Source organism: Schistocerca serialis, chromosome 5, assembly GCF_023864345.2.
Source record: "Schistocerca serialis cubense isolate TAMUIC-IGC-003099 chromosome 5, iqSchSeri2.2, whole genome shotgun sequence".
Lineage (NCBI taxonomy): Eukaryota > Metazoa > Arthropoda > Insecta > Orthoptera > Acrididae > Schistocerca > Schistocerca serialis.
Window position 1 is genome coordinate 71074500 of NC_064642.1, and position 20772 is coordinate 71095271.

Consider the following 20772-nt stretch of genomic DNA (forward strand, 5'->3'; position numbering starts at 1 on the left):
CAAAATGTAGAAAATATTTAGTGAACTTGTTAGTGATGAATCAAGTGCTGTCTATACCGTGAATGAGTACTTTAAAGGTACCTTGTCTGGAAGCTTGGTGTAGATCAACGTCAACTTTTCAGTGGTATGAAAAGCTATCTCACGACTGGTAGCTGCTGGTACTCAACTGTGTGATGCCCTGTATATTGTGCAACATGTTAATAGTGAGCTGTATCGAGCACGTGGCCATGTGACTGACTAAGTGAACAACAAATTGCAAAGTGGTCTCTAGGGCATTCCGGAATATTCTACAATGTGCAAAATTAGTGATGGTCTTTCTGAGAAAGTCACAACATTCGAAGTCAATGAACCACAGCTTGCATGCAGTGACCTTATTACCTTCAAATACGCTTCTCTGACGTTCTATGTAACTTTTTCAGTTACAAAACTTTCCTCAGTGACAACAATATATCTTCGAAACGGGAAACCTGAAAATGCACATTATGATCCACTGCTACTCTACAGAAACTGAAAAGTGACAGAATGTGTTAAGTAATGTGGAACACCTTCTCATAACCTCACATTCGCAGTTCGGTGCTGGGATAATAGGATCGTCGTGACCTAACGTTACGCACAGTGTGAATACACCTTGAGGCGACCACAAATTCTGAGTACTGCTGACGAAGGCTTTCCTTCGTGTATTGGTATCTCATGTTACAGGAAACACAAGCAATGTATCATCGTACGCTGTAATTCCATCTTAGGCAATACATCCACGCTACAACAAAAAAGAAAAGAAAACCAAAATCTCTTGCGAATTTTCGAAGAGGCATTTTCGTTGCGGCACTTTTGCAGGCTCCCGTGCAGAACTTTTGATCAAGAAGCTTCCGGAGTTGGTTATCAGCTGTGATTGGAAAGGTATGACATCATCCCCAAGGGCCACTATTTTTAGATGTGGGGCATGCGCATTATTTATGAAATAAATATCCGCCATTCATCTGAGTTGAATTCGTTCGTAAAATGGAAAATTGTAATTTGTTCGACACTTTTTGAACTCGCGAGGTAATTTTCGAAGTTGGAAATGACACTACATAGGTTCTAAGATACATTGACGTAATTTGTTGTGATACGTACCGTAGTTGGTTCGTCTTTGCTGCGAGGTTAATTTCGTGTGGCAAATGTATTCCTGTAAATAAATCATCAGTTTGACCAAAACTGAAGTGCGAAGGACAGTGTTATACTGTGGATTTATAATATGGACGTGGGGCGTGGTGCTACTGATTTACGTTTAAACTCTTTGTATTTCATTGATAGGAAAGAGGGAAAAGAAGACTATGTTTAGAATGTCAGGGGTATACACAAAACTTTATTTATTTATTGTTTTTTAGTAGCTTCTTGCCGATCGTGCACCAACATTTAACGAATCCTTCAGAGTGCTGCTGTCAGCCTGTGGTGAGTGTGTTTGAAAACTTGGCGAAAGATCATTGAGAAATATGATCTAGTATTCCCAAACTTGAGGTTTCACAAACGCCCGTAACATTAATGATGCTTATTTTTTTAAACACATGGGGAAATCCGTATCCCAAAAACTCGCTAATGATTATTTATAAATGTCTGTACGCAATTAAATGCAGGTAAATCATTTAAGTAAAGAAACATCGGCCGTCGTGTTGTTTAAAAATATTGTTACTTGAACATTGTTAAACAGCACAATTCGTAGAGAAGGAAGCATAACTACGGGTTTGAGAACACTTGAAATGACAGTGTATAGACTGACTTTTATTTTATGTGCAACATCTAGAGGACCATAAACAGCATAGTAGAGAGTAAATTGGCTTGGATTGTTTGTGTTAAATTTTTTGAAGTTGAAATATTTAGCATACCTAGATATCACATTTGATACATTATTCCACTTATTGTACATATCAAATGAAACTATATGGTTTCAGAGATCTTTTTAAGTCTCTATGGTGTTTATATGAAGTAAACATGTGTTCTGTCTGCTGATTATTTGCTCAAGTAAAGGAGGGGTCGTCTGTCCAGCATAAATGGCCAGTGAGTAATGTTTGGAATAGAATACTACACAAGATCTTATACATAACATGATACTTTCTGTGGCTTGATCTTATTTTGTGTTAAATATATTAAGACTTACTTTTGTTTGGTTTTCCTATCACAGTCAAAGGATCAACTACCACTCAGTTTACCAGCAGCGACTCGTTGCTAATGAGTGCTAATATCGTAGTCAGTCAGTGAGAGCAGTTGCCAATTGTATTAAGATTGTTGTAAAAGAGTCTTCACAGTAAAATTAGTGATTCGATATTTTTTGGTGACAAATGTAATTGAATAATCTGTTACGGTTTTTTTTTTTTTTTTTTTTCCAAATTGAAAAAAAATTGTTGTTCTTAGTTCCTTTGATTTTCTTCTGCTCCGAAGAGCTTGAATAGTTTTTTGCGTGTTATGTGTTACGTTGTGACTAATTGTGATTTTGTTGATGGAGAAAGTAGGGGGCAGGGTGTGAAACAGGAATAGTTGGTGGGGTTACTAACAAATTTGAGGGCAGATCAATTGATAAGAGTTACGTAGTGGGGCTCACTTGTAGTTTCCTTTGTAGATCATCAAAGTAAAATATGTTGTCCTATACTTAATACACCCCACAAGCTAGTCAGTGATTTGTCCGTTTAATGTAGCCTTTTTAACTTTCTTTTGCAGTTGACATTAGCCTATTTATTTGCTGTTGATATTATTTATTACAAAATATTCATTTAATGTGACATTAACTTAGATCTCATGCCAAACTACAACCAAGATTTTAAGTGGAGTTGCTATCACACTTAACTGGTTCATTTTGATCTTTTGGAGAACAATGTTGTGTACTGGGGGTACCATTTTTCATACATTTATATTTCTCCGAAAGCAGTGCAATTTTTTTAACATAGCATAACCTAATAAAAGGAAATGAAACACAGCATTATCCATTTTGTTCACAAATGTTTTACTGAAGCCCAATGTAGTATCTGTCTGAATGTTCAAACTGAGAGGTCAAGGAAAAATGTGAGCTATAAACCTGCAGCTGTTATTCTGATCTACTTTCCATAATATGTAAAAATGCATGCCACTCGTACAAAGTTGTGACATATAGGAGATTATCCACATGTGTCTGAATTGGCAGTTTAAGCAGTTGCTTTCTATTCAGTACTGAAGGTAATTTCTTGGAACTAATATTATGCACGCAAATAAAGTTGAGACTTGGTGCCGTGGTTGATGGGAGTGACCATAAATGGGAAATGCCTTAATGGTTGCTCCCATCAGCCACCATGCCCAGGCTGGTGAAACTGATTTGTGTGGACAGTAATAGAGGCATGTTAGTAGAGTACTGTAAGAGTTCAAAATTATGAAACTCCTCCACTTTTGACCAATATTGTTTCTACAAGACGCAAATACTTCAATAAATGTAGAATTTCAGCACTGAAGTGGCATAAATCCATACTGTTTGAAATCATGGCCATAAAAATGCCATGTAAGGACTCCCTTAGACTTTTTATGTGATCAGACTAATTATATCTTTATAAATAGCCACAGTGAAAGTACTAAAGTGTAAACCAGAAATACTGTGATTTGTAATGTTTACTGCCTTAACAGAAACACCATTGTTTTATTAACTACAGTATCAGTTTTGTAACATTCATCAGACACAGGCTTAATCCGCGGGATTATGAAATGTTAACACTTACTATGCCAACTCAGATCGTATGCTTATGAGTGGAGCTTTGTGTGGACTAGCATTTCAGGAAAGCAAGTCTTTATCAGAAACTTACTTCATATAAAAGTAAGTGTTTGAAAGCGGAAGACTTCAGTATAAATAATTGTATACAGCCTTTCACTCCAAATGCGCTACCAGTTGTTCCTTGGTATGTGGGCTGAGCCTTTACTAGATGTGGAAATAAATATGTGGAATTGCAGTAATATGATCAATAACTTTTTTGTGACAATACTTTCTGGGTTTATGGTGACCCACTTTGATTTTCCAGTTAATATAACACTGCCCTAAGGATTTATTAACTTCACTCTGTATTGCTATTGCACCTTCGTTTCATATGTAGGGCCAGGTTTTAATGTGCTAAATCTTTTAGCTTGTTTTAATACACTGAAGTACAATTTGCACTAAACTGCAATTAGGCCTATATAGTGTTTAGAAAGTGATGTTTGTAATTGAATTCACATGAACAACATGACCTGACACTTTTATTGGACCAAGAGGAAAATTATACACTATTTGTCAGTTTTGATCAGTGACCTGATGGTAGCTGTGATGTCAACTTTTGGTGCATATTTTCACAGTATTATTTATTGGTTGGCAAAGCCAGTGAATACGGGGGAAAAAAACCCTGGTTGTGGTTACACACTGATTTGTAACTTAGCCCATTGGAAAATTTTTTCATTGTCCTATCATGTTATTGTCATCATGTTGTTTATGATGTTTGTTGTATGTTTCCTGTGTTGCTGGTCAAAGCTGATGATTAGTATAGAATATTCTTCTTTATCCCTTTCATTTTGTGTTATCCATTATTACATTACTTTTTTTTAAAATACTATCTTCACATCAGGTAAGAAATGAGTTATTGTACGAACTGTAGATACTGGAGACTGTAGTTTGTGCATGAAAAACTTTCATTGAAGATCCTTTATTGATTATCAGTATCATAGAATAGGCGATAAAACAAAATGGATTAAATACATCCACTTATCGCTTCGTCAGTCACACAGCAGTCCAGTCGAGAAATAGTAAAGCCACCTAACCATGTTTCTTGTTCTGTGATAAAGGTGTGTAGTTTGCAGCTTCAATCTATTGCTGTATTGTCAAATCAAACAAGGGGAAATCCAGGATGGAATGTAAAATATGAAAAGGATAGTTGCTACTCATCATATAGCGGAGATGCTGAGTCACAGATAGGTACAACAAAAAGACTGTCACCAAACAAAAATGATGAGCATCAACTATTCTTTTCATAATACTATGTCTTGTCAAAGGTATTCTGAACGAGTTGAATAACTGTTTCAACAGATGCATGAACGATGAAGGATAGTGAATTCTGTTTGCACTTGTGGAGTTATTGTTTTCAGTTTATATCTCTCCCGACAATTTAATCTTAACCTATTAAGCCGAGAATTTTGGTGTAATTTAGCCACTCCTTAGTATAGAATAATAGTAATATGCTTTGATAGCATGTTGGCTTTTGCGGCTGCATTTCACAGAGAATTACATGGTTCTGAGATTCCTGTAAAGTATAAGCCATGAAAATTACAGAATCACACTTTAATTCATTAAAAACTCTGTAAGGATTGTGGCCAAATTTTAAGAGCTGGAGGGAAGACCAATTCATGTTTTGCACTGCTTATTTTTGTATATGATAAATTTTATTTTTTTGGAGCAAGAATTTCTGAAGTTAGTGAGTGTTCTTGAAAAATATATGTTACAAATTTGTAAATGATGCTTCTGAAGGTTTCCTAAGCTGATTACACACATTGTAGAGATGGCGTCACATTATTGTGAGGGTGCATGGAACATCTGCTTGTACAGGATATTCCCTTGATGATATACAAACTTTCATCAGGGGTAATTGTGGAGGACAATTTATCGTTTTGTGATTAAAAATTGTGGTCTGGTTAATACTGAGTCAAAAGTTATATATAAAAGTGAGGAAAAATCAATGTATGAAAGGTTAGACTCTAAGCTCAATTTTTATATAGCTGCGGTACTTGACATGATGCTACTAATGCTCTGTCCATCACCATATAAGGCAACATTTTCATCCTGTTTCTGCCACACCTGATTTGACCTCAAAATGACTGGGTTCCATGCTGCACTCAAATCACTGTGTGTGTTGATAGAGTTAAGTATTTTGTATCAAAGGACGATTTAGCTGAGAAAACTAATAAAGTATATGCAGACAGTCAATACTTACTTTCAGGAGGCACAGTATGTAGAATTGCCAGTACTCTCGTACAGTAATGGAGACGCTACATAGCATTCACAATACTTAGTTTCTTTGTCGAGGAGGAGAGAAGGATAAGTTGGGAAAGTTGAAAAAGGAAGGGCAGCTCACTTGGACCTGTAGTGCGGATGAGGATAAAAATGGAGGAAGAACCGCTAGAGAGTAGGTCGGAGATGGTACACCAGTTGGCACTGTGCTGACGACTTCAGTCCATAGTGAAAGACAGTGTGAGAAGTAAATATGAGTTAGTGGGGAGGGAACAGTGCAATTAACAATTAGGACAGAAAATATTATATGAAAATATAATGGAGCTGGAGGATGAGAGGAGGATACTGCATGGGAAAATTGTTTGCGAATGAGACCTGTGGAGTAGATGTGGGACAGGAGAGCCTGGAAAAGGTTGTTGGTGAAGCACATGTGTTTGTTTCTGATACTAGTCTTTAAGGAAGGTATATAAACTCATCCTCACTACTGGAGGATCTCTCTCTTGTCCTGGGGTCAGTGACCTGCCCTTCCTTTTTAAACTTCCTCAAACTTACCCTCTCCTCTCACTAACGAAGCAGTTATTTATCCCAAAAGCTAGATAGTGTGTCGCTTTTACTTTTATGTGTTTCTATCAGCAGTAATAAACATTTTGTCTCATGAAACTACAGCAGAGTCTTGCTAATCCAAGCATTCGGTTAATCCAAACATGAAAAATGTTAGTCTAATTATGGAAAACTGTGGGATAAACTGCTGTACATACACACTATTTTAATTTACACAGTACAGTAAACATGTATTAGAAAAAATGGCAAGAAAACATTAGGTTTAAACAATGCACGACAATGAAAGAAAAACTGCCAAACTTACTAAAATACTGTGGACATTTTATCACTACTTTTTAGAAGACAAAAACTCAATCATTGTTTTTTTTGGCGTAATGAAGACAGTCCCTTATATGACGCATAGTTACGCCATCGCCTCATAAACATCAAATCAGCAGATGTAGCAGTGGGCTGTTGCCCTAAATAATGTAGCGTGAGGTCCAGGGCTTCTGGTGTGTCACTGTGTGGCACCAGCTCTCCTTTGTTGCTTTCAGGCTCATTGTCACTTCTGTCACAGCAGTCCACTTCTTCCTGGTCTTGAGTCAAGGCAGCAACTAAATCAGCGCCAGTAAGATTGGTTGGTTGGTTGGTTAGTTGGTTGTGTGTTCCATTGATCAATCGCACGGTACAGTAGCTGTTATGATGTGGAACGTGTCAAGTGCACAGGAAATGCACATATGAAACAAGATTTTTTTTAAATTAAAGGATTAATATTTCTGTTATTTACCCCATTTCCTTAAATGGCACAAAATGCATATACTATATTTATATATTTATTTATTCCTATTCAAGAATTCATTTATGGTATAGAAGGAGTTGTCAAGGAGATATGATTTCAATTTATTTTTGAAGCTGTTGCTGCTGTCTGTCAGACATTTTATTTCATCTGGTGATTTGTCGAAAATTTTTATAGCGGCATATTTTACCCCTTTCTGTGCCAAAGATTGTTTGAGTAAAGGATAGTGTAAGTCTTTCTTTTTTCTGGTATTATAATCAGGAATGTCACTGTTGTTTTTAAACTGGTCCACGTTGTTGAGAACAAATTTCATTAGTGAGTAAATGTACTGTGAGGCTGTTGTAAGAATTCCCAATCTTTTAAAAACATGCCTACAAGATGTGCAACTATGAACCCCACACGTTATTCTAACCACTTTCTTTTGAGCAGTGAATACTTTTTGTCCATTTAGTTACCCCAAAGTATTATTCCGTATGACATCAGAGAGTGACAGTATGCAAAGTATGTTAGCTTACTAATTTTTACATCCTCAAAACTGGCAATTATTCTGATTGCAAAAGTTGCTGAACCTAGTCGCTTTAGAAGGTCCAAAATATGAATTTTCCAATTAAGATTCTCATCTATGTGTATACCCAAAAACTTAGTGTGCTCTATCCTGTCTACTGACTTCTGTTGATGTGTTATATTTGTTGAAGGAACTGTACTTTTTGCAGCAGAAAATTGGATGTACTGTGATTTTTCAAAGTTTAGAGCAAGCCCATTTGCAGAAAACCAATTAATGACTTTTCCAAAAACCTTATTTATATCATTTTCAATTGGAGTTTCTTTTACCAGATTAATAATGATGGTTGTATCATCAGCAAACAGTGTCAGTTCAGCTTCCTGTTTCAGATAGGAAGGGAGGTCGTTCACATACATCAAGAACAAAGGGGACCCATGATTGAACCCAGTGGAACACCTAATGTAATTTCACCCCAGTTAGATGAAGTGGCAAACTTATTTAAATCACTTGACCCATATAAGGAAACTTTTTGCTTCCTGTTCTGTAGGTATGGCTTAAACCACTCATATACTATTCAATTTATACCACAGAACTGTAATTTCTGTAACATAATGTCATGGTTCACACAATAAAATGCTTTGGACAAGTCACAGGAAATACCTATTGGTGACATTTTACTATTTAAAGACTCTGTTATGTGGACAGTGAAATTGTGTATTGCTGTCTCAGTGGAACAGCATTTTTGAAATCCGAACTGTGATTCCCATTACTGTTGAGATGGCTAACCACTCTTGAGCACATTACTTTCTCAAAGATTTTTGAAAATGCTGTAAGCAAGGATACTGGCCGGTAATTATTGACATCTGTGGTGTCCCCCTTTTTGTAGAGTGGCCTGACAATGGCATATTTTAACCTGTCTGGGAAAATACTTTGAGTTCATGATGCATTACATATGTGACTCAGAACATCAGCTGTAATTGCTCCACATTGTTTTAATATCTTATTAGAGATGTCATCTACTCCAACAGAACATTTATTTTTCAAAGATTTAATAATTTACTTATTTCACAAGAGGCTGTTAGGTGAAACTTAATCTGATTAATTTTTTTCAAAACAGACTCTTACATGTACTGCCTGGCTTTTCCTTTTGAACTGTTCTCACCAATTTTTTCTCCTACACTTAAGAAATGGTTGTTAAATACATTAGCTACCTGTGTACTGTTGGTTAGGATGATCTCGTTTTCCTTAATAGTAATACCACCTACCCCAGTGGTTATTTTTCCTGTCTCCCTTCTAACAACATTCCATATTGGTTTTATTTTATTGCCGGAGTCGTTAATTCCTTCTCCAACATACATATTTCTTTATTGCCTTACAACTTTCCTCTATAAGTTAACAATAATTTTTATAGTGTAAAACTACTTCTGGGTTTTTACTAGTTCTTGCTGTCTCATACAGTTTTCTTTTTCTTTCTGAAGACACTTTAATACCTGTAGTAATCCAAGGTTTCTCTGAAAAGTATGTGGTGTTACATTTAGTAATTTTCTTTGGGAAACAATGTTCAAAAAGGGATATAAATTTATCAAGAAATATTTTTCATTTATCATTAGCATTTGGCTCATTATATACATCTCCCCAATTAACATTTCTCAAGCTTTCTTTGAAGTGCCTATAGATACTGGGTTGAGCGACCTTACACTTTTACTTAATGGTTTCCAAACTGTACGCCCTGTTAGGTTTTGTAAGTTAATCAGTTGTGCGTCATCATAGTCTGACAATCCATTTACCGCAGGGAAAGCATGTGTTTGTTTTACATCCTCTTTGGATACAAATACATTATCTATTAGCGTGCTACTGTCTTGAACTATACGTGTAGGGAAATTGATCACTGCTTGTAAGTTGTATGTTGTTAATAACACTTCTAGTTCACTTTTCCTTGCAGAATTATTTAGAAAGTTTACATTGAAATCACCACAGATTAATAACTTCTTTTTGTCTGACAGACAGCATAATAGGGAGTCAAACTTTTTTATGAATAGCTTCCAGTCTCCTAATGGGGACCTGTACACTGTTGCTAATATATTATCATATATACATTATCTAGCTGAAGTGCACATGCACAAACCTCAAAGTGCTGATCAACACCAAATTTGTTTGCTTCTAGAGTTTTGCATATATACCCTTGTTTTATGAAAATGGCTGCTCCTCCTTCATCCATCCTAGATCTACAAGTGTAAGATGCTAAATTATACCCACTTATACTGACACTATCCATGCCCATAGTTACATGGTGTTCAGACAGACAGTATATCAATCTCATTCTTATTTTTGATCATCTAAACACACTAATAGCTCATCTATTTTATTTTTCATTCCCGTGATATTTTGATGAAGTAAGTTGATACTGACCTCACAGTTACCCCTATTTACTGTGAATGAAGTTTCTTTTATTCTATTTATCTTAATTTTCATCTGTCTGGACTTTGGCTTTAGCTTAAAATAATCTGTCTGCCAGGACCCATTAACCACAGGGATCACCCCTTGTGTGACTGTGGACCCCCTTACAGTTTCTGCTAACAGAGAAGCTAACTTATTTTTTCCCATCCTATTCAGGTGCAGGCCATGTCCCCACCTACCAATAGCATTTAATGGAACAACACTTATGTTAGATTTTGCCGGTGTCTGGAGCATCCTATTCAGCTCAGTTTTAACATGCCTTACAGCAGTGTTTACCCAGGGCTGATCATGGCACTGAAAGACCTCCACAAACCCCACATTTGTGTGCTCGGTTTCTGCTCCTATTTTATCCAGGTCACTCCCAATACTGTATATTGGATTCATAGCCAGGCTGTTTGTTTCCCCAACCATAATTACCTTACCTTCCTTCTCAAAGTCCCTGCATAGCTGACCTAAGTTTTCTGTCACCTGGTTTCACAGAACTTGTGACCTGGTACCCTGCACCTAATTTCTCCTGAAGCTGCTGGCCCACACCCCTCCCATAACTGCTGCCTATAAGCAGAATTCTTATTTTCCTATTCTGGTTTGATCCCGACATGTCTTTTTTTCTTTAAGGTAATATTCTGCTTCAACCTACTTTCAACTACATCTGGATGAGGCCCTTCCTCCACTTCAGATAGCAAGCCAAACTGATTTACTAATTGAATTTCTGGAGTTTTTTCAAGTGTTTCTCTATTTCGCCCTTTGCTTGCTACCTTTTCCCAGTTCCCAGTCTCTTTTTTCCTTCCTTAACCTACATAATTCCAAGTTCGCGTTATCTAATTCAGCCTTAAGGGCACAAATTTTTGCCTCCTGTTTTTTCTGTCCTTTCTACGCTGCCATGGAAGAGCCTCATTTTCTACCCTCGTTTCCTCGCCGCTACGTTCACCCCAATGAAACCATAACTTACAGTCTACACAGAACACCCCTTCTTTCAAATTTCTACAGCAACCACCACATTTGTCACACATGGTTTGATAGACAAACTTAACACAAAAGCAGGTTCTCCACACATGCCCCATCCGCTGCCATCCACACATGTATGTCTCCTTCACTAGCTTCTTCACATCCAGGGTTTGTCTGTATCATTTGTAGTAGATTTTCCTCTTCATTTTCAACTAGGTTGTCCTGAAATTCAAGACATGTCCACAGTTTTCTCCACAATTTTGTCAGAGTATTTTCTGAAATATTCTGCCGTGCCTCAGTGGTCCAATAAACAGTATCCTTCACATTGGTCTTTTCTATTATGTCCATTAAAGGAATGCTATCATCTTGGATCAGCATTCTTAAAAATTGTTTTCCGTAAATCAGCTTTAATGTTTGCAGTATGCCCTGGTCCATCGGCTGTAGAAGTGGTGTAACATTCGGTGACAAAAACTTCGCCACAATTTCTCCCTCACATAATTCCTCAGTGCTGGGGCGAGATGGCGCATTATCAATCAAAAGGATTGCACAGGGAGACAAATGAGTTTCCTTAGAGTACTGTTGAACAGAGGGAACAAACTTGCCGTGAAACCATTCTTTGAACAGCTTACCATCCATCTATGCTTTTTTCTGGTTGTGATAATATATGGGCAGGGAATTCATGTTGCAGTTTGAAAAAGCTCTGGGCCTAGCAGATTTGCCTATCAGCATTAAAGGCAGCTTGTGATTACGAGCAGCGTTGCTGCACACTAAAAAAAATCACACAATCTTTGCACATTTTAAAAGCAGGAGCATGGTCTTCTGCTTTGATGCCAAGCTTTTTGTTGGCAATGCTCTAAAATTAAGGCCAGTCTGGTCAGTGTTATAAATTTGTTGAGGAGAATACTTTCCCTCTCTTATCATTTTTACAAGCTCACCCAAGTAATTCCTTCACTGCATCAAGGTCGGAAGAAAGCTTCTCTCCAGTAATTATTAGCTGATGGATTCTATGACTTTTTTTGAATTTGTCCAACCAACCAGTACTTGCACTAAAAGACTCATCACCATTCATTAACTTGTTTAGGTAAACAGCTTTCTCCTGAACCAGGACTCCGCTCAAAGGGGTTCCCCTTTTTCTTTCCTGTGTAAACCAAAGGAAAAGAGCTTCATCCACTTTATCGTACTGTGACTGTTTCAAAGTCAGCTGAATTTCAAGTGTTTTTCCTGAAGACATTGCGCAGGACTGTCCATGCTTCACTTGGTTCTTCTTCCAACCACAAATGGTTGCTTTACCAACACCCAGTTCCGTTACCAGTTTAGATACAATCTCACCATTGTCTATCCGCTTCAAAGCATTCAGTTTTTCTTTGAGAGTTAACGTTGTAGGTTTCCAATTACTCATGACGAAATTATGTACACCACTACACCTGAACAAATACAATATAACTGTTACAGATGCCAGCGATCGATAACTAACATAACCAAGCGCTTTGCGAGCCAACTGGCAGTGCACTGACTTCAGACACTACAAAGGTCTCAACAATGCACAACAACCAGGGGAGGGAGTGAGAGTGAGCCATTGTTCACACACTTGTTGCCATTTGTTACCATGGTGTACGTACTTATCTGCTTGGTATACTTCATTCGAGAAACTTGTCGCCGTAAGTCCGGCTAATCCGAACAAATCGGTAATCCAAGCAAGGTACTGTCCCAATTAGTTCGGATTAATGGGACTCTACTGTAAGTACTGGCCATCAGTTCTGCCTAATAATTTATTATTGTTATTTTGATCTCTATAGATTATTTTTATTATATTTTCCCAGAAACTGTTAGTCCTGGTGAAGGTAGTGGTGTCATTGAATGCCAGTTTCTGCCAATTTTTAGTTCACATTCAGCTACCGCTGATTTCCTGGGTAGCATATTCAGAAGCACTTTTTATGAGCATTCTTCAATGAGCCTTTCACAAGTTGATATGTTTTAGCTAGAAGCCTAAAGATTGACATAATGTTATATCTTCAGAAGCTGCAAATCTCCCTGTCACTGAACCAGAGAACATCAAAAGTGTCAGATGTTTACTCTTCCTGTCAATGGTGCTACGATAAGCTTGATTTGTTGAGCAGAAGTGCTCTCTGATGCTGGAAATGTGGCAAGAGTACAGAACTGCCTAAGAAAAGTATTCTGTGAAATTGAATATGGGAACAGATGAATATTGCAATTAATTTTGGGAGGTATCTGCAAGCAGAACATTGCTGAGGAGGAAAGTGTTCTTGCCATTCCATGGTTTGTGATGGGAAAGATAAGCCATCACCTGAACAGACATAATGTAAAGCCAGCCTCATGAGACATGTGAAAGAAAGTAATCTACTGAATTTAAAGAATTTACAAAGTACCATGTAAGTGCAGACAGTTCTATGGTAGATAGAACTTGTGCACAGTAGAATGCCAGATTGAATGTGAGATGTCTGTGACCACATTATTCAGAGAGACTTGTGGTAGTTGAACATGTAGTGAAAAAATTGATACAAAATTGCACTCAGTGTCACATCTCTATCATCACAAATGGTAACAGTTTCAAGTATAGTGTAGTAAAAGTCACCGTAGACAAAAACATAATGAATAACAACAGCAGTTTGAATCTGAATATAGAGTGAAACCCAACCATCATGAGATTAAAGTAGGCATGCAGACACAAGGCATAATAGTGCCTTATATGATGATGGACGAAGAACCGATGACATCATAGCGTGTATCACTGCTATATAAGGTAACCAGAAACCACGTTTCAGTCAGTTACTATTTGAAATTTCTCATTTTCTACGCCTTTAGCTCATCACGTTGTTTGAGTATCTGGATGTAACAACAAGAAATGATGTGAAATAGGATGAATATGTGAAACTGGTGATACGGAAGACAAATGGAAACTTATATTGACTCTGGGAAAGTGTAACATCTGTAAAGGAAACCACATAGGAGTGCCAGAGCAACTAGTTTGATGAATTTCGACCAATTACCATATATGAAACAGGAGACATTGAACACACTTTCTTCTTCGTACCTTCCTATCCCATCCTTTCCCTTCTGTCTTTTTCTTTTCTATTCTTATCTCATACCTCTCATGATTTATTCATTTGCCTCCTTGGCTCTTTTTGCTCTGTTTCCTTTTATTTGTAGAACTTTGTCTTCCATAACTCATAGTGTTGTCCTCTTAAACCACTTGATTCATCTCCCCTGTTGAGTTTACCGTGTACACCAGTTATACTACACATCACAGTATCATATAAGTCTGTTCTATCTGTCTAAATGTCTCTCTGGCTTTATATTCAGGTATACTGCTCTAAATGACTAAAAGAGCTTTATAGATTAGTCAGACTATGTGGATGTTGTTAGCACTGTACAACAAGAGAAGGTCTCTCTTTCTGATTTGTGGTAATGCAATACCAGACACTGTCTGCTGTACTTCAAAGTGTGGAGAAACAAGCTGAATGCTTCTATTGCCACTATCTCTTGAAAGATCTTTTTCTAGGAACTTGTTTCTTATCTTTTTTTGGCCCGATATCTAATAATCACAATAAAAGCCAGTAGAGTCTAAATACTGAAATTTAATTATAAGTAACTGTCTCGTCATTTGCTGTTTTTCTTTTTTTTTTTTCCCCCAGTTTGCTTCGCTGGTAACATTGTGTGCTCTGTAATTTTATAATCTTGCTGATGTTGATGTAGGCGTAGGAAACGTGACCAACAGTATGAGCACTTTAATGTGATGTTATTGGCAATTTTTTTTCTAACAGGCTAAGCTACAGATCAGACTGTCACCACAACCAGGTTTCTTTAGTGCTACATTCGTTGGCTTTGCCACTCACAACCAAACTGTTACCTTCCAACCTAACCTGTAACTCAGGCTAAGCTTCGGGTCAGTCTGTCACCAGTTTATTTTATTTATTTATTTATTTATTATTTTTTCATGTCTTGTTTGCTTCATATTCATTGGCTTTGGCAGCTAATAACTAAACTGTGAATATATGCACTAAAAAGTAAAATGACAGCAGCCATTAACAGTACACTGAGGTGACAAAAATCATGGGACCTCCTAACATTGTGTTGGGCCTCCTTTTGCCCACGGGGTGCAGCAGCTTGACATGGCATGGACTCAACAAGTCATTGGAAGTTGGCTGCAGACATATCGAGCCACGCTGCCTCTGTAGCCGTCCATAATTGCAAAAGTGTTGCCAGTGCAGGATTTTGTGCACGGACAGACCTCTCGATTATGCCCTCTAAATGTTTTGATGTGATTCATGCCAGGCAATCTGGGTGGCCATATCATTTGCTTGAACTGTCCAGAGTGTTCTTCAAACCAGTTGTGACCCATTGTGGCCCGGTAACGTGGTGCATTGTCATCCATAAAAATTCCATCATTGTTTGGGATCATGAAGTCCATGAATGGCTGCAAATGGTCTCAAAGTAGCTGAACATAACAATTTTTGGTTGAACAAGAGGACCCAGTCCATTCCACATAAACACAGCCCACACCGTTATGGAGCGACCACCAGCTTGCACAGTGCTTTTTTGACAACTTGGGTCCATAGGTTCATGGAGTATGCACCACACTTGAACCCTACCATCATCTCTTACAGACTGAAATCAGGACTCACCTGATCGGCCCATGGTTTTCCAGTTGTCTAGGGTCCAACCAATGTGGTCACAAGCCCAGGAGAAGGAATTTATTCTGCTGTTAGCAAAGGCACTCGCTTCAGTCATCTGCTGCTATAGCCTATTAACACCAAATTTTGTCACACTGTCGTAACAGACATGTTTGTCTTGCATCCCAGATTGATTTCTGTGGTTGCTTCACACAGTGTTACTTGTCTGTTAACATAGAAACTCTACTCAAATGCTGCTGCTCTTGGTCATTAAGTGAAGTCTGTTGGCCGCTGCGTTGTCTTTGGTGAGAGATAATACCTGAAATTTGGCACTGTCAGCACATTTTTGACACTGTGGATCTTGGTATTTTAAATTTCCGTATGATTTCTGAAATGGAATGTCCCACGCATCTACTCCAACTACCATTCCCCATTCAGTGTCTGTTAATTCCTCTCAAGCAGCCATAATCACATTGGAAACCTATTCGCATGAATCACCTGAGTACAAATAACAGCTCCACCAATGTGCTGCTGCCCCTTTTATACCTTTTGTAAGTGATACTAGTGCCATCTGCATATGTGCAGATCGCTGTCCCATGACTTTTGTCACCTCGGTGTATGTCATTGGCCAAAGCCAATGACTTCTATGGAACATTCCTCTTGATCCGACATAGTGACTGTGTTTCACTCTTTGGAAATAGTGCTCAAGTTATAATATTGAAATTTATTTGTGTATCACTTATATGTTTAGTGACTAGTTGTTAAATGGCATCAGGATGTGAACATCTGTTATTCACTTCGTTGTGGGGGGGGGGGGGGGGGAACACTTTTCACTGTATGCATTACTGCTTTTAAGGACTCCATAAATTCTTCAAATATCAGTATTTCCTGATAGATGTAACAATGAGAACTATATTATGTGGAATGTTTACACTGAAAGAGGGCAAAATATTGGATTTTTGTATCATGTATACATTTTGAAACACTGTTTTCATCACCAAGTCAATGATGGTATTTCATGAAAATCTTCTTTTGTTTCAATGTCCAATTAGCAATATGTACTCCAAAAGCTATTTTTCTGTTGCACCATCCCTGTATAGACTATTTTTTTCTGAGGGTTGTCCAGCAGTTTTATTCTTATTGTTTTTCAAGTAAAGCTGGAACATGCAGATAGACATTTATACTGTATGATTTGTATGAGACATCTGAAATTTGTGGTTCTTGATTGAATTGGATCTTATCAAAGCAAGATGTAGCGGTAAAACTAACACCAATAAACACACTAGAAGGAAAGGAAAGAAATGCCCTTTTGCTATATTGAGTGTATTTTACTTTCTGCCAATGTGGAAGAAAGAAGAAGAAAAAATGTTGCTTTGAAACGATAGTATCATTAAAGTTTTGTTACTGTGTTGCAGATTTTCACACAGTTTAGTAGAGTAATGAATGACGTTAAATATATTGATGTCCTTGCAGAGAGCTGTGTTGGATAGTAGACTTGTTCCCCACTGCCTTCAGAGATATAGAAGTTAGTTAATAAACTGTAAGATTGTGATACTTTATTTATTGTATTTTTTGAGCATATCAATAGTGAAGAACCAAAATCTCTATGTTATCTCAACTGATATCTAAAGACTTTAATATTTCAATTGCTTTCAGATGAAGGATCGTCATAGGTAAGACGAATCTGACAGGATGGGGTCATTTCTCGACAAACCGAAGACTGAAAAACACAATGAACATGGCTGTGGGAATGGGCTGCGTTACGGTGTGGCGAGCATGCAAGGTTGGCGTGTCGAAATGGAGGATGCCCACTGTGCCGTCACAGGTTTGGGTGAAGGACTGGAAGATTGGTCATTCTTTGCCGTATTTGACGGACACGCAGGGGAGAGAGTGTCGGCACATTGTGCAGATCACCTACTTGAGTGTATAGTGGGTGCAGAAGAGTTCAGAAGTGATGATGTAATAGAAGCAATACGTGCTGGTTTCCTTCGTCTGGATGCCCGCATGAGAGCCCTTCCTGAGTTAGCTAGTGGTGAAGACAAATCTGGTTCAACAGCTGTTTGTGCACTTATATCCCCACACACGGTAAGTTATTGTCAGGTTATAAGTTTCTAGGTTGCCTTGTTCATTAGAAATGACATAAATGTAAATCACTTTTAGAATTTCTGTAAAACAGAAAGTCTATAAAGTTCCTCTGATATGGCAACAAAGTAACATATGCTACAGTGGGGTGCCAAATTATTATACTTACTGAATGGACAAGGCAGTTTTATCATGCAACTTTATTCTGTCATTTTTAATGAACTTAAATTTTATTCATCACTTGTATCACATTTCTGTGAACTTACTAACCTATTTGGAAGTTAAAATAAGTTTTTAAAACATAAAAGTCATGAAGATAAACGAAGTGTTTAGTGTTCAGTATGCCCTCATCTAGCTGTAATCAAATCTTTAATTCTCCTTGGCATACTCATAATACATTTCTTAGATATATCCTCCAAATCAGGTGTCCTGTGCACGCTTTGTCAAATTTTTCCTCCAGCGTGTTTCTGGGTATATCGCCCTTTGCAGTTTCGCGCTAGACCTTCGCAGACATTTTCAGTTGGGTTGAGGCCTGGCGAGTTCCCCGACCAATCCAAACCGTGAATTACAGTCTCATTTGCATATTTAGTCACAGATTTTCTCTTGCGGCATAGTGCAGAATCGTGGCTATAGGGGTAATTGTTGTCTGGCTCTGGGGAAGAAGTCGAAATTCCAGTACTGACCTGTACTGATCTTGACAAATCGTCCATTTCACAATATAAAGGCGTCCATTTCCTTTGCTACTTTTACAGACCAAACCATTACTGATGAAAGATGCTTGACTTGTTGAAGTATGCAATTTCTGTGGAATTCTTCATAGCTCCTGTATCTCTCAAATTCAGTTTTGTCTTGCAGAATTTGGATATGTGTTTCATCAGAGGAGCAAACCTGAAAAGAAATCATGTCACATTTGGAAGTCTCTCTTATTATAAAAGGAGGGTTGCATGATATTGTAGTTTAGTAACCTTATTCCAGTCATCCGCAGTCCAGTTTTTGCACATGTGGCCCATTCTAGTTGTTTTTGTTTCATTACTGTGTTAAGTTTCTGCTTCTTGTTGGGATGATGACATCACAGCCCCTTTTCATTGAACCTTCACTGCAGAGTACAGGTATATATAGGCACTACACGATCCTCCAACATGTTTTTAATCACCCATATTAGTTTTCTTCAGTTTTCCGCTACCATTTGTCCTATTACTCTTGTCTGTTCGAGGGAATGTAATACGTTTTTGACTTCATTTACCTTTCTGCTGTGTTTTGAAGTTTACATTTTTTTTTTTAACTGTGGATTGTGAAATCCCTTCCGCATGTGCAATGTATCACTGGCTTTGTTGACAGTGTGACAAAATATTCAATTTTCTGGCCTTATTCCACGGAGCAAGATCAATACCTTTACTCATATCTTAAAACATCCACAGAGTAACCTTATTCAGAATTAAAGAACTCACTAAGGGTTACAACATGGACTACATTGCATAATAATGTAATGAATTGCCGAAAGCTTGATAATAATTGAAAAAGTTACCTATCTTAGGGATATAAGACATCTACATCTGTACACTCCAAACCACTGTGAATTGCATAGTAGAGGTTATGTGCCATTGTAAAATTTTTAGAGTTTCTTCCTGCTCTGTTCACATATGGAGCACGGGAAGAATGCCTCTTTACACGCCTTTGTGCAAGCTGTAATTAATCTCATCTTGTCCTCACAATCCCTATGTGAGTAGGGGATTGTAGTATATCCCTAGATAGATAATTTAAAGCTGCTTCTTGAAACTTCGTAAGTAGTCTTTCTTGGGATGGCTTTTGTCTATCTTTTGAAGTCTGTTACTTCAGTTTCTTCAGCGTAACTGGGTCAAATAAACGTGTGGCCTGTGGTGCTGCCCTTCTCTGTGTACGTTCAGTATCTCCTTTTACATGGAGAGGTCCCCTGTGGAGGGACTGACTTGTTGGAACAGTCCAATATGGTAATGTAGGTTAAGGTGCAATGAATTGCACCCTACAACCATTCACCCTGGTGGGCCCTCGTTTCCGAGTAATCAACAAAAAAATATTTAGGAATTTCATGTGCTGCTCCATAGCCTTAAAAATGGTGCCAATTTATAGACTGGTTGCTTAGTGTAATGCTTAAGGTACTGACCTCACGAGCAAGAGGTTTTCGGTTTGAATCTTGACAGATATATTGATTTTTTTATCTTCAAATCTTTATCAAAATGATTTTGATTATTATTTTTATTCGGTTAATTGGTTTACTTGCAGTTTCTTTTATATGTATTCATTTTATCATTTTAATCGACTTCAGTTGATCGTATTTTTTTCTTCCTATCATTCTTCTTCCACAATGAATCTGTGTGCATCCAAATTTTATTACATTTATTTATTTAGCATAATGTTTAATCATTTGAATATGCCAATATGTTGGTTAGAAAACAAAAGATGAAATATCTATTTATATTGATTGAGCAGTTGTGTCAAGAAAGTATTTTTCATTACAAGATGTACTTGTTTTTGGATGGCAGTCTTTATATAAACGTATGAAACGTGAATTCTTATTACGCTATGGACAAAATAACATGGATAATGATTTAAACAAAAGCTGAGTTAAGTAAAACGAAAGTCAAGCAAAATGAGAAATAGAAACAATGAATCCAATGACATGGGCGAAAATGTGAGATGACAAAATGGAACAATTAAAGGAAGCTCATACATAACAGTAATCAAAATCACATGAACAGGGGTGCCACGTGGAAGAAGACTGATAGGAAGGGTAATGATGCATTTCACATGATGACTAATATGTTGTGGCACATGAATGGAAAAAAATACATTTAAACCAATTAACTCAATGAAAATAATG

The 20772-nt window shown here is 37.5% G+C and overlaps 1 protein-coding gene across 5 annotated transcripts in view; it reads left to right on the forward strand.

The window, feature by feature from the left end:
* The first annotated feature begins 904 nt into the window (after positions 1-904).
* LOC126481493 (protein phosphatase 1B) overlaps positions 905-20772 on the forward strand; it is a 243577-nt gene continuing 223709 nt past the window's right edge. For 2 of the 5 annotated variants that reach the window (XM_050105278.1, XM_050105275.1), the window contains exons 1-2: positions 1053-1431; positions 17490-17918. In XM_050105278.1, coding sequence (XP_049961235.1) covers positions 17526-17918 — 393 coding nt within the window. In that variant the 5' untranslated portion in view covers positions 1053-1431; positions 17490-17525. The other 3 variants (XM_050105277.1, XM_050105276.1, XM_050105279.1) reach the window with 3 other exon arrangements.